We start from the raw sequence: 14,180 nt of genomic DNA on the forward strand, positions 1-14,180 counted from the left end.
CATGTAAAGGTGTGCTGGTGTGACCCCTGCCACCCCCTAACTGCCCCAGGAAGGCAAGACCGGGGACACACCTGCTGTGACTCTGGCTCCCTCTCGGGGGGGCGCTGGTGAGAACTCGGCTCTCAGAGGAGGGCCCTGGTGACTGCTTTACCGAGGCTTCTGCCGTGGGCTCTGTGCTTTCAGCCCAGCCCTGAGCTTGCCGCCCTGGTCCGGAGCTGGGTGTGAGCTGATATCTGGGGTCCAGGGTGGCGTGCAAGGCCGCCGGCATTGGCGGCATTGGCACTCTCTGCGTTGCCTATTTTGTTGTTCAGAATCACTCCTTGAAAAGTGCAAGTGTCAAAGTCTCAATCACTCAGTCTTGTCCAACTCTTTGCAACCCCACAGGCTGTAACCCGCCAGGCTCCTCCATCCGTGGAATTTTCCAGGCAAGAATACCTGGAGTGGGTTGCCATTCCCTTCAGGGGATCTTGCCGACCCCAGGATTGAACCCAAATCTCCTGCATTGCAGGTGGATTCTTTATGCCATCTGAGCCACCAGGTAAGTCTCCTTGTCACCTGGGCTTCCCTTGTGGCTCAGAGGATAAAGCATCTGCCTGCAATGCAGAAAACGGGGTTCGATCCTTGGGTCAGGAAGATCCCTGGAGATTCAAATGGCAACCCACTCCAGTATTCTTGCCTGGAAAATTCCACGGATGGAGGAACCTGGTAGGCTACAGTCTATCAGATCGCAGAGTCACACACGACCGAGTCGTAATATGCTCTCCTTCAGGAGATCTTCCCACCTCAGGGATTGAACCCAGCTCTCCTGCATCGCAGGCAGATTCTTTATACCGTCTGAGCTACCAGGGAAATCTCCTTATCATCTAACAAAGCTTTAAAAATTAAAAACAAAAAGCAAAAACTCACCCAGCTCGTGGACTTCTGAAACCATCTGCTTGAGTACAGTGTGTGTGTGTGTGTGTGTGCGGTGTTTGTGATTTGAGCACCGCTCGGCCTATGAAGTTCACCAGGGCACCTTGGCCTTATGTTTCAAGCAGGTGCCTTTTGGAAGGTGCCGATGCAGCATTTCAGCCCCAGAGCTGCCAGCAGATGCTGGGGATATCCAGTATAAAGGCTGTGGTCCAGCCCTGCTCCAGAACCAGTTGTCTCTATTCATGTCAGTTCATTACGTCTTTAGGGAATGAATGGTGACTATCGTTGGGCAACCTCTGAAAACCATTCTGCACGTGCCACTTTGAGAGCTAATCCATGCGATTGCCTCTTTAAATTAATATTTTATGCTGTTTCATTGCGAATGACTATAATAAAATGGCAATAAACATATTAAATAAAGCACCAAATATGTAATTTGTTTGGACTGTGAATGAATGAAAGTCATTAAAATTCATAAGCAGATCCTATTCACAAGTGTTAATTCGCTGAGTTAAGTTCAAAAACACACAACAGAACGTAATCACCTTAGCACAAGCTAATTAAGTTAATATATTAAAGGGAAGTCAGAGATTCAAGTAGTCTTTGCCTGCCTTCCATGCCATCCCTGAGGAGGGACAATGGAAACAGCTCTGAACTGGGCAGTTGGGATGGAAAAAGGGAGGGGTTCCAGGAGCAGGGGAGGGGAGGCAGGTCACATCCCAGCTCTAGCATTTTCCAGCTTTGGGAAGGCAAGCCTGTGATGTAACTTCTCACCCTAGCACCTTCCCCTCTAACTGCAGGTGAGACCCTGCTCTCTGTACCCTCCAGGGTCATGGGGTCTTAATAGAATGTGCAGGCAATGTGAGCAGTTCCTGCGGCCCAGTTCATTGCCTACTCTTATTCCTTCTAATCCCCTCCTCCAGGAAGCCTTCCCTGATACTCCACACAGGCAAGAATCATTTGTTGAGAAGGCTATACTAGCCCCCATGGAATTGCCTTGACACACCTTGTAAAGAACTAATTGACCAGGCATATGAGGGTATATATTGGACTCTTGATGCTATTCCATTCATTTGTAAGCTGGTGCTACGTGATCTTTATTGTTGTAGATTTATAGTAAGTTTTGCAATTGGGAAGTGTGAGTCTTCCAGTTTTGTTTTTCTTTTTGAAGATTATTTCAGCTCTCCTGAGTCCCTTGAATTTCTTTATTAATTTTAGAATCAGCTTGCCAATTTCTGCAAAAAAAGAAAAAAAGCAATTGGAATTTCAATAGGGACTGTGCCATGTCAGTAAGCTAATTTGGGGGTTATTGCCATTTTAATAGTGTGCTATGAGCTAAGTTGCTTCAGTTGTGTCCGACTCTATGTGACCCCATGGACTGTAGCCTGCCAGGCTCCTCTGTCCATGGGATTCTCCAGGCAAGAATATGGAGCGGGTGGCCATGCCCTCCTTCAGGGGATCTTCCCAACCCAGGGATCAAACTTGAGTCTCTTATGTCTCCTGCATTGACAAGGCAAGTTCTTTCCAATTCAAAAGCAAGGATGTCTTACCATTTATTTGAATCTTTAAATTCCTGTCAAAAATGTTTTATAGTTTTCCGTGTAGCAGTTCTGTACATTTTTATTAAATTTATTTAGTTCTTATTCTTTGTGATACTATTGTAAATCAAATTGCTCTCTTAATTTCATTTTTAATTGTTCATTGCTAGTGTATAGAAATACAATTGATTTTTGTATGCTGATTCTATATCCTGCAATCTAGTTGAACTCATTTATTCTAATAGGTTTTTTCGTGAAATTTTTTTTTTTAGTATTTTCCATATCCAAGATCATGCCATCTGCAAATAGAGATAGTTATACTTATTCTTTTCCAACTTGGATGCCTTTTATTTCCTTTTCTTGCCTGGTCGCACTGGCTATGCCCTCCAGTACAATGTTGAATAGAAGTGACAAGCATGGACATCCTTGTTTTGTTACCGATCTTAGTGGGGAGCTTTCAGTCTCTTTACCATTAAGGATAAAGCTAGTTTTTCATAGATTCCCTCGATCAGGTTGAGGAAAATCCCTTCTGTGGCTACTCTGTGGAGTGTTGGGTTTTTTTTCTTTCATGAAATGGTGTTAGATTTTGTCAGATGCTTTTTTTGCTCTGTTGAGAGATCACATGACTTCTGTCATTTATTCCATTAATGTGACTTTACACTGATTGATTTGCATGTGTTGAACAAGCCTTGTATTCTTGGGATAGATCACATGTGCTCATGGTATGTCATCTTTTCACACGTCGCTGAATTTGCATGGCTAATATTTTGTTGAGGATTCTGTGTCTATTCACAAGCACACTGGTCCCAGTTCTCCGTCCGTGTAATGGGCCCTCTGCGTCTGGCCTGGGACGTCACCCAGCCCTCAGCATTGCAGTGATTTTAATTATCAGTGTCTTTGACTTACAGCTCAAAGCTTTTCCCGTCTTTCACTGTTTATGACTTGCAGCTCTCCCTGGAGGGAGGTTGCCAACATCTCTGTTTGCCATGTGGGGAAACTGAGGCTGGGGAGGCTCAGAGACAGGCTGTGGGTCACCCAGTTCCTAGGACTTGTGTAGATCTGTGTGGTTCCCAGAGTAAATGGAGGAGGAAGAGAACCTGCAGCTTTGGAGTGTCCTGGGAGAAAAGGACCCATCCACCACGCTCCTCCCCGGGGTGCAGCGGGGACACCTGCTGGACGCTACTTGGGCCCCAGGCCACATCCTCCCACTCAGAGGGGACACACAGGGAATCAAGTTAGGGAAGCGGTGGGGCGTGTCCAGCTTGCATCCTTATGGTAGCATGACCTCCTGAAAGCAGAGACCATCCTTCGGGCCCATTTGCCAACTGGCTTATTGTTTGGAGTCCTGGTGGGACAAGCTTCAGTAGAAGTGGAATCAGCAGTAAACCCAGCTTTCTGAGGAGATCAGGGCCTGCAAAGGCCTGTCGCGGCTGGCGATGCGGTTTTCCTGGTGCCCTTGTTTGTGCTTGCTCAGTTGTGCCCAGCTCTTCGTGGCCACATGGACTGTAGCCCACCAGGCTCCTCTGCCCATGGAATTTTCCAGGCAAGAATACTGGAGTAGGGTGCCACTTCCTCCTCCAGGGGATCTTCCTGACCAGGGATTGAACCCACGTCTGTTGTATCTCCTGCATTGGCAGGTAGATTCTTTACCATCAGCGCCACCTGGGAAGCCCACGTGTTCATGCTTGGGTCCTCCGTAAATCTCAGAGTGAAATGGAAAGCAGGAAGGATATCATGTCCAGCTGATGAATCGCTACGGAAGGAGCATGCATCTGGGTCGTGGCCACCTTGCCTCCAGCTCAGCCATCTCTTGGCTGTGGGACCTTAAGCCGGTCACGTGGACTTTCCCAGTGTCCATCTCCCATCTCTGACTGGGGCTAGCAAAAGTACAATGGAAATTAAGTAGATAATATTTAAGAGCGAGGGTTCCAGGCTCAGACTCGTGGGCCTGAGTCCCTGCTCTATCCACCTGTGACCACGTTTTCCCCTAATCTGTGGCTACATCATAAGTTCCCCCAGCACCAAGCTTCAAACAACAACCGTTTTGTGGTGTATCCTGATTTCTGTGGTGTAGCGAGGAACATTTTGTAATAATAAAGAAGTTAATCTTAAGAGTTTATTCACTAGTAACAGCTTTAAAATACATGCAACAAAATCTGGGGGAGCCAAAGGAGAAGCAGACACACAATCCTGGTAGGAGACCCTAGTACCCTGCTCGGTATAGTTGGTGGAACAAGCAGACAGCAACAATAGTCTAGAAAGCTTGAGCAACACAATCAGTGAAATTAACCCAGCTGACATTTAAAGAGCAGGCATCCTAGGAACAGCAAAACATATTCTGCCCAGTTAAAAAGTGGCAGGGCGGGATCCCAGCCAGGAATGTGTGACTTCAGAGCCCTGGCCCCTCAGTCTAGCTGGGGGCTTCCCTGGTGCCTCAGACGGTAAAGAAACTGCCTGCAATGCAGGAGACTGGGTTTGATCCCTGGGTTGGGAAGATCCCCTGGAGGAGGAAATGGCAACCCACTCCAGCATTCTCGCCTGGAGAATTCCATGGACAGAGGAGCCTGGACCAACTTAGCCCAGTCTCTCAAATATGCTGCCTTTGGGGCAAGAAAATCCAGCAGATGAGGAAAGAGACAAGCAAACATGTTTAGAGGGAGCCCAGGGGTCCGTAGAATGGGTCAGTGTAGGAGGCTGTGGCTTCAGATTTCTGACTCTGCCAGTTGAGCTGGGGTGTGAGGAGGTGGGGCTGGCAGGGCCATTCATATAATTGTACCTGTGTTTTAAAGTTTCCTTATCTTTAAAGCATTTAAAGTTTCCTAAATCTCTGTATCAGATTACTACATAAGAGACTGAGTGTTATCAGCCTGTCTGAAGCAATGTGCTTGGTCTTCACACAGCATCTCTTTTGATTGCTTAGGTCTCCTGGTTCTGCTTCCACAGCCAGACCTTCTCCACCTCTGGGCCTTCTTCTGTGTGTTTCCTTCTGCCTGGAATGCCCTTTCCTCTTTTGTTCCCTGCAACCTCCTACTCATCCCTCAAAACCCAGCTCAGAAGTTGCCCCGTGTGGAGCCCTCCCCAACCGCAGAGCTCCTGCATAGCATGTGCACCCTACTGGTGGAGCGCTCAGATAACGCACCATCGTTTTTATTATTTCTGCCTCTCTCGGCCACCAGACTACTTGCCTCCTTGGGGCCCAGGCCACCTCTTTCTACCCCTGCACAGCATCTCGGGCCCATGTTTTCTCAGAGGTTTGGTGAGGACCTTGTTCTTATCACGATCACCTGTCACACCCAGGTGAAAACTGCTGCCTTCTTCTCTCTGCCCTCAGCCTCAAAGACAAAAATCAAGGTGAACTCATCCCCCCCGTGCTGAGGTACACAGTGACGTACCTGAGAGAGAAAGGTGAGTGCGAGCTGGCTCCAGCCAGGGGAGCTGAGGGTGCCAGGGACACCGCTCCTGGAGGCCTCTCTGGGGTCCCGAGCGCCCCCCGGGCCAGAGGATGGGAGGAGCTAGAACCTGGGCACGGGGGATGCCCAGGATGGGCAGGCCTGGGGCACAGTGGCTGCAGCCACGGGCCCTGACCTGGACTCTCTGGGTTGGAGTCCTGGCCCTGCTGTGTGCTGGCCGTGTGGCCTCAGGTGAGATGCTGGCCTCCTCTGGGCCTCTGCTCCCTCATCTGTCCCAGGTGCGCGGGGCTGCTGTCGAGCCTAAGTGAGGTGATGTGTGTGTGCTGCTTCACACAGCTCTGGTCCATGGGAACACCCCCATAAAAGGGACTCCTTCATCACGAGAGATGCGCTGGGTTTGTAGACACCATTGCCAGTGGGGTGGGTGTGCTCACTGATGTGGGGATGAGCCTTGTGGCTCCTCCTGGACTCCTGAGGCCAGAGCTCAGATCCACAGGAAAGGTGCATGGAGGTGTCTTTCACCCTAACGGGGGGAAGACCATTCTTGAGATAAAGGGCTGCCAGCGAAGGGTGATCGCCTACAGGTTCAGATGCAGGAGCTGTGGGGGTCAGAGCATCAGAGGGGAAGTGGGGTCCCTGGGGGTGGTTCCCAGCATGTCCCAGGAACTGCACACTCAAGGCGTGAAAATTTCTGAGACCTCGGCTCTCAGGCTGGAGGGTCTGTGGTTGTCATTTGGAACGGTCTCTCCTTCGACATTTGTTTCTACTCTGTCATGAGTAGTACTGCCCTTTCCGTTATGTATCTCAGGAATGGACAAAAAAAACTTGTGGATAAAAAAATTTCATATAAGCTGTGGAAGTGAGTTTTCCTTTTTTTAAAAATGTATTAATTCCTTCATTAAAAAAAAAATTAACAAACAGCCCACAGTAGGAACACACTCTGTGTTTGTTGAATGAATATGTGGATTAAACATGTATTCATTGGACACTCAGCTGCATTCAGCCCTGGTCTAGGCACTAGGGTTGTCCTGGTGACTGCATCACACAGCCTGTGTCCCTTCCAGGGGCTGTAACTATGACAACTACAGACTAACACGACAGGGATGAGCCGGTCACAGAGTCAGGGGAAGCTGAGCTTTGCCCCGCAGGCGGCTGTGTAACAAATAGCCACAAATTTAGGAGCTTAAAACAGCATGAATTTATTATTACAATGTCTGAGGTCAGAAGTCTGGCCACGGGCGTTGGGTTTTCTGCTCAGGGTCTCAACAGGGCTCAACTCAACGTGCTGGCCAGGCTGTGCTCTTTTCTGGAGGCTCTGGGCAAGACTCCACTTTCATGCTCATCCAGTGCGCCAGTCAAGTTCAGTCCTTGCGTTTGCAGTTCCAAGTTGCCTGCATCTTTGCTGGCTATCAGCCAGGGGTCTCTTTCTGTTCCTAGAGGTGGCCTGCTTTCCTTGCCGTGTGACCTCTCCCTGGAGAGACACCCACACCTCGAATCCTTGCCCCCCACGCTTTGAGTCTGCATTGCCAGGAGGAACCTGGGTCCCTCTTAAGAGACTCACCTGATTAGGCCAGACCCACCCTAGATAATCTCCGTATCTTCAGGTCAACTATGTTGGACCTGAATGCTCTCTGCAGAGTCCCTTCACTGCAGCATCTAGATTAGTGTTTAAATGAATACCTGGGACTCCAGGGCCCAAGAGTCTGGGGGCCATGTCAGATTTCTGCCTATTACAAGGGGAGGAGGGGCCCCTAGGCAAGGGGAACGGCAGGTGCAGAGGGTGAAGGTAGGAAGGAGAGTGGAGCCGGTGGAGGCTGGACAGAGGGGTTAGAGGGGCGGGCGGGGGGTGCTGGGCAGGAGAGCGAGGCGGCAGAAGGCAGACCTGTAGGTCTGTGGTATGGGTTCACAGCAGCTTTCCCATGACTGATGGAGACAGGAAGAGCTCCATGCCAGAGCCAATGAGGTCTGGATGTAGGTGTCAAATAGCTCACTCAGCTTCGGCGTGGAAAGAGACTGGGGAGGGGCTGAGTGGCGAGCATGGGGCTCTGGGGCCCGGCGCTGTCTTGGCGAACATGGACATGCTCTCTGCACTGTCCAGGATGGCAGCCACTGGCCACGTGTGGCCGTCATCCCACACAGCACAGCGTATGTGGCTCGTGTGCTGAGCCTGGGTAACTTGATTTTTTACTTTATTTAATTTTAATTGCACAAATGTAAACCACCATGGGCAGCTAGTGGCTGCCATATAGGCCAGGTCAGCTCTAGACACTGGGAAGAAAGGGGAGCAGCATGTTCGGGGGCGTCCTGGGGGCTGGGCTCGAGCCATGAGTCACCCTGTTCATCCTTCCCGCAGCCTCTGGAGCAGGCGCTCCTGGCTTTCTTTGCAGACAAGGCAGCTGAGGCTCAGAGAGGCTGAGTGCTTTCTCTGAGGTCACATAGCTGGCCCAAGGCCGCATCGTCGGGCAGACCCCAGCTGTCTGCCTGAAGCGTCAGCCTCTTCCATTCTCCCCTTCTGGGGTCTGCAGAGGTGGGGAATCAGGTGGGACTGGGGAATATGGAAAAGGCTTGATTTAAGAGGAATAAACATGGGTGGGTACGGGGCTAGCGGGGAGAAGATGAGCCAGGTTGGAGAGCGTCCCCTGCCAGCCGCGGTGGGGGGATGCGTGGGCAGGGGGTCACAGAGTGCTCTAGAAACCTCAGGTGCTGGGCCCTGTGAGATGCCTGGGGACCCTCCCTACAGGACTCCACACCGAGGGCCTGTTCCGGAGATCGGCCAGTGTCCAGACGGTCCGCGAGATCCAGCGGCTCTACAACCAAGGTGAGTGGCTCCCCGAGACCCTCCCTGTCAGTCTCCCGCCCGGCCAGCCTCACAGGGGCCTCCGGGGCCACAGAGCCCATCACTCGAGCCAGTGGAGCTCCCCGCACCCCCGAGCCTAAAATAGCCCAGATTGGGGGCAGCTGTGCCCGGACCCCAGCCTCCCCTCCCAATCCTGGAGACAGTGGAAGCCAGGCCTGACCTCAGGGTGCTCTCGTCCAGACGGGACCGGGTCATATGGCAGAGAATCAATAGTGTCCCCCTGAAATTTCCCTGGTGGTCCAGCGGCGAAGACTCCACTCCTCATACAGGGGGCCTGGTCAGGGAGCTAGATACCACGTGCCACAACAAAGATAAAAGACCCTGCATGCTGCCATGAAGATCCAGTGCCACCAAATTAATTCATTAAAATGTCCCAGTGTCCCCCAGCCTCAGCTGGGTGCCGTGGAGAGGCAGGGGAGGGCAGGTGACACCCCATCAGCAGGACGGGACAGTGCCATGTCCTGGCGTCGGGCTCCTCCCCTCAGGAGGTTTCAAGCCATTTTGAGTCCGAGCCTGCTCGACAGCTGGAGTCCCCAGCCCAGCGTCAGAACTCAGATGCACGCCCTTCTGTGTCCAGGGAAGCCCGTGAACTTCGATGACTATGGGGACATCCACCTTCCGGCCGTGATCCTGAAGACCTTCCTGCGGGAGCTGCCCCAGCCGCTACTGACCTTCGAGGCCTACGAGCAGATCCTCGAGATCACCAGTATGTACCCGCCGGGGTGCTGGCCAGAGGTGCCCGGGGTGCCAGTCGAAGGCCGGCGGGGGGGAGGGGGGGGTGGGGCTGCTCGGCCTCCTCCTGTTTCCCTCCAGCGCTGTGGGCCAGGAGAGGGGCTGTCCCCTCCTGGACCCCCACCGGCCTCAGCCAGGCCAGCCCTGCCCAGGGTCAGGGGACACAGGGTCAGGGGTTGTTAGCTGCCCTGGGCCCAGAGGCGGGATCTCGGAGGGCGTCTCTAGATCTGGGGTACGTCTCCCCGGTCAGAGTGCACCCCCCTGCACTGCTCCGGAGGATCTCTACTTCTAGCACCTCAACTTCCTCCTCTAGAAAGGGGGGTACCACCCCCGCCTGCTGTTTCAGACAAAGCTATGCGTGGCCCTTGTGAAAGCACCATGAGGCACCCCTTCGTGGGGCAGGGGGGCATCGTGAGAGGTGTGGGGCCCACTGCAGTGGGGAGACACTGGGCTCAACTCCCAACACCGCGAGCAGGAGGAGCGGCTTGACAGCCAGGGGGCGGGTGGGCCGTGGCTGCAAGATCACGCAAGGGAGACGGGGGTGGGGGCGGGCGGGGCAGATTCTGACTGCACTGATCCCAGGACTCTTGCTACGAGCGGACCAGGTGGTCCAGCACCCCCTAGGGGGTGGGGGACGGGGGGATGAGGACCCATCAGATGGCAAGGGTGATCAGGGTTCCCATCACACTCACTTACAGCTCTTGGTAAAGCTGGACAGTGCAGAGGCAAAAAGAAGCCTGAAAGCAGAGGCTTTGTTAATAAAAGAACTCTACAAAGCCTGACTGGAATTTGAGGAGAGAGTCTCCCCAGATTGGTGGGGAACGCCGGGGAGGCGTGGCGTGAGCTGCAGCTCTCGGGCGTGGTGATGCCGGCGTCCTGGAATGGACCAGGGGCACTGAAGGCTGGCCGTGGCACTGGTCGCTCCTAACAGCCACTGAGGGCACACCAGGGCTTCCTAGGCGGCTCAGTGTTGAAGAATCCGCCTGCAAATGCGGGAGACGTGGGCTCTCTCCCTAGTCTAGGCGGGTCTTCCCCCTGGAGAAGGAAATGGCAACCCACTCCAGTGTTCTTGTGTGGAAAATCTCATGGACAGAGGAGCCTGGTGGGCCACAGTCCCTAGGGTCTTAAAGAGTCAGACACGACTAAACAGCAAGAACAAGGGCGAGTCGGGGATGCTGGAGGATGCTGAGAAAGCACGTGACCAAACACTGCTGCTGTCAAATGGGACGACCTCTGCCCCCACTGCTCCCCCCAGACTGGATTTGACTCCTGGTGGGTCTCAAGTCATGAGACACAACCAAGCCCCCACTTCCTCCCCGTGCCGCCCCCCGCCCCATACGCACACGCTGAGATTTGAACAGGCACTCTGATTGTTTCTAACAATGAGAGTTAGAAGGCTCGAGGTTGTACCCCTAGGATGGTGACTCCAACCCAAATAAATTCCTGCCCAAGAAAGCACTTTTCGTTCCAGCCAAAACCTGATGATGGACAGAGTTGCCTGACCCCATCTTAGAGCAGTTCCTGTAGAAAGATTGCAATTATGAACTAGTTATTTCCTCTTCATTTGCCATCTCTACTCATTCTTTTTAATAGCTGCCTATCATTCTATCAGCTTAGTTATTTGAAGGCTATGGACCCTGTCGGCTGTCATTCAACAACTCAGCTTGACTTAATCCTGACTCGGGCATAGGGTTGCCAGATTCAGCATTTAAAAAACACAGGACGTCCAGTCAAATATGAATTTCAGATAAATAATGAACTCTTAGTATAAGTAGGTATCTATGTGTAAGTAAGTATACTAAACTCTTTAGTATAAGTATGTGCCAAATATTGAACAGGATATACCTGCACTAAAAAAGAATTTGCTGTTTATTTTCAGTTCACATTTAACTGGATAGCCTCTATTGTATCTGGCAACCCCGCCCAGGTGGGGTGCATGTCTCCTTGAAGTGATGCAAGAAGTCCTTGCAGAGAACACTCTGGAGGAAATGGGCTTCCCAGGTGGCCTGTGGTGTCCAGGAAAAAAAGGAAACTGCCACGGGGATAGCTGCCCCAAGGTATAGCAAGGTTTAGAGCACCAACTCATAGCTGAACAGAATGGGACTCAAGTCTGGGCTTCAGTACAGCTTAGCTGCGTGACCTTGGGCAGGTCACTTAACCTCTCTGAGCTCACTTTCCTCATCTATATAAAAGCAGGGTTGCATTGAGATTGAAAGGCACGTACACTGCTTGGCATGATTCCTGGCACAGAGTAAGTGCTTCGTGGCGGCTTTGTGACAGCAAGCTGCTCCTTCCTGCTCACTAGGGAGTATTCTTTCTCGAAGGAACCACAGTAAAAGCCAGGGGTGGACGATGTACCATATCTACTCTGGGACCACAGCTCTTAGAGAGAAAGATGTCGAGGCTGGAAAGCAGAGATCCAGGGCAACAAGACTTGTTGGTTCCTTGGAAATGTTAACTCCGAGGGGATTCCTAGTCTGCTCAAATTACCCGGCAACAGCTTGAGTTCAGGGAAGAATGACTTTTGTTGAAAAACCAACAAGAATGTTCACAGCAGGGAATTCTGTGTCTTTCAGCAGAGGCTGTGTTAGTTCACAGTCACCATGCCCAAGGTTTAGTGGGAGGAGGTTTAGGGTGCTGGCAGCTCGAGGTGTGTCCATGTGTGCACACACGTGTCCGCAGCAGGAGCTTGGCGGATGCATGTGGAGTAGCACCTCTACACTCGCAGTCTATGGAGCTCAGTGGGGTATGTGGGGCGGGGGGCACTGGAGGCGCACGGTCTGCTTGGCTGCTTCCAGACCCCGCTGGGTGTGGGGCCCTGAGCTGTGGATTGTAAACAGGTTGAGTTAGTCCAGAGCAGGGTCCATGTGCTTTTTCTATAGAGTCAGATAGTAAATGTTTTAGGCTGTGTGTACCAGACTCAGCCATCATGCAAAAGCAGCCATGGACAAATGAATGGCTGTGGGTCTGTGCCAATAAAGCTTTATTGACAGAAGTAGGCCACCGACCCTCGGCCTGTCGTTTGTATCGACCATCCCATCCATTAGGTGATCTGGCTCCCGGGGGCCGTCTGGTGGGGAGCGGTCATGGTGCCCGAGGTAAAGAAGCAGGCAGAGCTCGGAGAACGGGGGTTTGCTGAGAACAGCCACATGGCCGGGAAGGAAGTGGGCCCGAGGCCCAGGCACGGGGCCGTCTGTCCCCAATTCCCCACGCCCCTGCCCGTCCTCAGAGGGACGCAGGAAGGGGACACTCAGAAAGCACCCTTGGGCCGTGGCAGGTGTGGAGAGCAGCCTGCGGGTGACCTGCTGCCGCCAGATCCTGCAGAACCTTCCAGAACACAACTACGCCGTCCTCAGCTACCTCATGGGCTTCCTGCATGAGGTGAGGGGGCCGAGCTGGTGCCCGGGCAGACCAGGCCTGGGTTCTCACTTCCCCCGGCCCTGGAGCCCACTCTGGGCCCGAAGGGGCTCCTGCAAGGCCTGACCGGGCCACACCTCTGCCCGGCAGGTCACAGGGCAGGTCAGGGGCGGAGTGGGGTGCGGACAGGGGTGCTGTGTGCGCAGACCTGGAGTGCTCAGAGTCTGCCACCCGCGTGGGGCCTCAGCAGGACGTGTCACGAGTGTCCGGGGCCTGCTGCACCGTGAGCCACACACCGGGGGCCCTAAGACAATAGAAATGTCTCCTCTCGCGGCGCTGGGGTTGCTAAGTGTTGGCTGAGATGAGCGGGCAGCCCCTTTCGGAGCCGGGCTCTCTGTCCTCAGACCTCCAAGAACACCTGCATACCGGAGCCTGCTCTACCCACGGTGCCAGGGCCCCACCCCTGAGTCCTGGGAGTGGAGGAGGAGCCTGGGGTGGGGTGGAGTGGGGAGGCTGCTAGGGACATTCCCATCCCGGAAGGAGATCAAGAGGTCAGAGCCAGCGGGCCCCCCGGCTGTCAAGGCCCATCCCTTCCGTTTTACAGACGGGAAACAGGCCACGACGGGTCACAGCGCGGGCAGGCGGCTCCAGCCCTTCTCCGGGCGCAGGGAACGCCCGGTCACACCCCTGTCTACCGCATGTTCTGGCCCCAGGTGTCCCAGGAGAGCATCTCGAACAAGATGAACAGCTCCAACCTGGCCTGCGTCTTCGGGCTGAATCTGATCTGGCCGTCCCAGGGGGCCTCCTCCCTGGGTGCCCTCGTGCCCCTGAACCTGTTCACCGAGCTGCTGATTGAGTACCACGAGAAGGTCTTCAGCCGCCGCCTGGAAGAGCGCGGGGCTCAGGCCGGCGAGCGGGGCGGTCCCCGCGCCAGAGGCTCCGCCCCCGACGGAGGCGCCGCTGGAGACAGACCCGCCTCCGGCCTCGCCCGGCCCCCGCTCCCTCCGCGTCCCCTGACCACGGCGTGGAGACTCCTCTAGGGCTGGAAATGTCAGTGGTGGTCTCCGCATCTGTGTTTTGTAAACTTGCCATTAAACGATCTTCTAGCGAAGCAAACCTCCGGTGAAAATTCCGTGCTTCTGATTCTTCAGCCCCTCTCGTTGGGTAAGGGCAGGCTGAGCCAAGATGATGGATCTGTTAGGATCAGAACTCCGCCTGGCCTCACCGAAAACGGGAATGTACTGCCTGGGCCTGGTACCAGGCATCTCCTGCTGCCGTGATGCCACGTGCCAAACCATGCGGACCCAGTGACTTAGAGCAGCGGCCTCTGGTCACTGGCTGCAAGACGGTGGGTCAGCGGGCAGTTCTGGTCTC

At 53.6% G+C, this 14,180-nt stretch overlaps 1 protein-coding gene across 2 annotated transcripts in view; it reads left to right on the forward strand.

Annotated features, from left to right (window-relative positions):
* The window catches only part of ARHGAP8 (Rho GTPase activating protein 8), a 33,240-nt gene extending 19,318 nt beyond the window's left edge, over window positions 1-13,922 (forward strand). Inside the window, exons 8-12 of one of the 2 annotated variants that reach the window (XM_070453493.1) lie at window positions 5,782-5,855; window positions 8,601-8,678; window positions 9,295-9,423; window positions 12,727-12,830; window positions 13,520-13,922. In XM_070453493.1, the coding sequence (XP_070309594.1) occupies window positions 5,782-5,855; window positions 8,601-8,678; window positions 9,295-9,423; window positions 12,727-12,830; window positions 13,520-13,846 (712 nt within the window). In that variant the 3' untranslated portion in view covers window positions 13,847-13,922. The remainder of the gene's footprint in view (window positions 1-5,781; window positions 5,856-8,600; window positions 8,679-9,294; window positions 9,424-12,726; window positions 12,831-13,519) is intronic. The other variant, XM_070453494.1, reaches the window with a different exon arrangement.
* The last annotated feature ends 258 nt before the right edge of the window (window positions 13,923-14,180 follow it).

The sequence above is a fragment of the Odocoileus virginianus genome, chromosome 23 (assembly GCF_023699985.2).
Source record: "Odocoileus virginianus isolate 20LAN1187 ecotype Illinois chromosome 23, Ovbor_1.2, whole genome shotgun sequence".
Taxonomy (NCBI): Eukaryota; Metazoa; Chordata; class Mammalia; order Artiodactyla; family Cervidae; genus Odocoileus; species Odocoileus virginianus.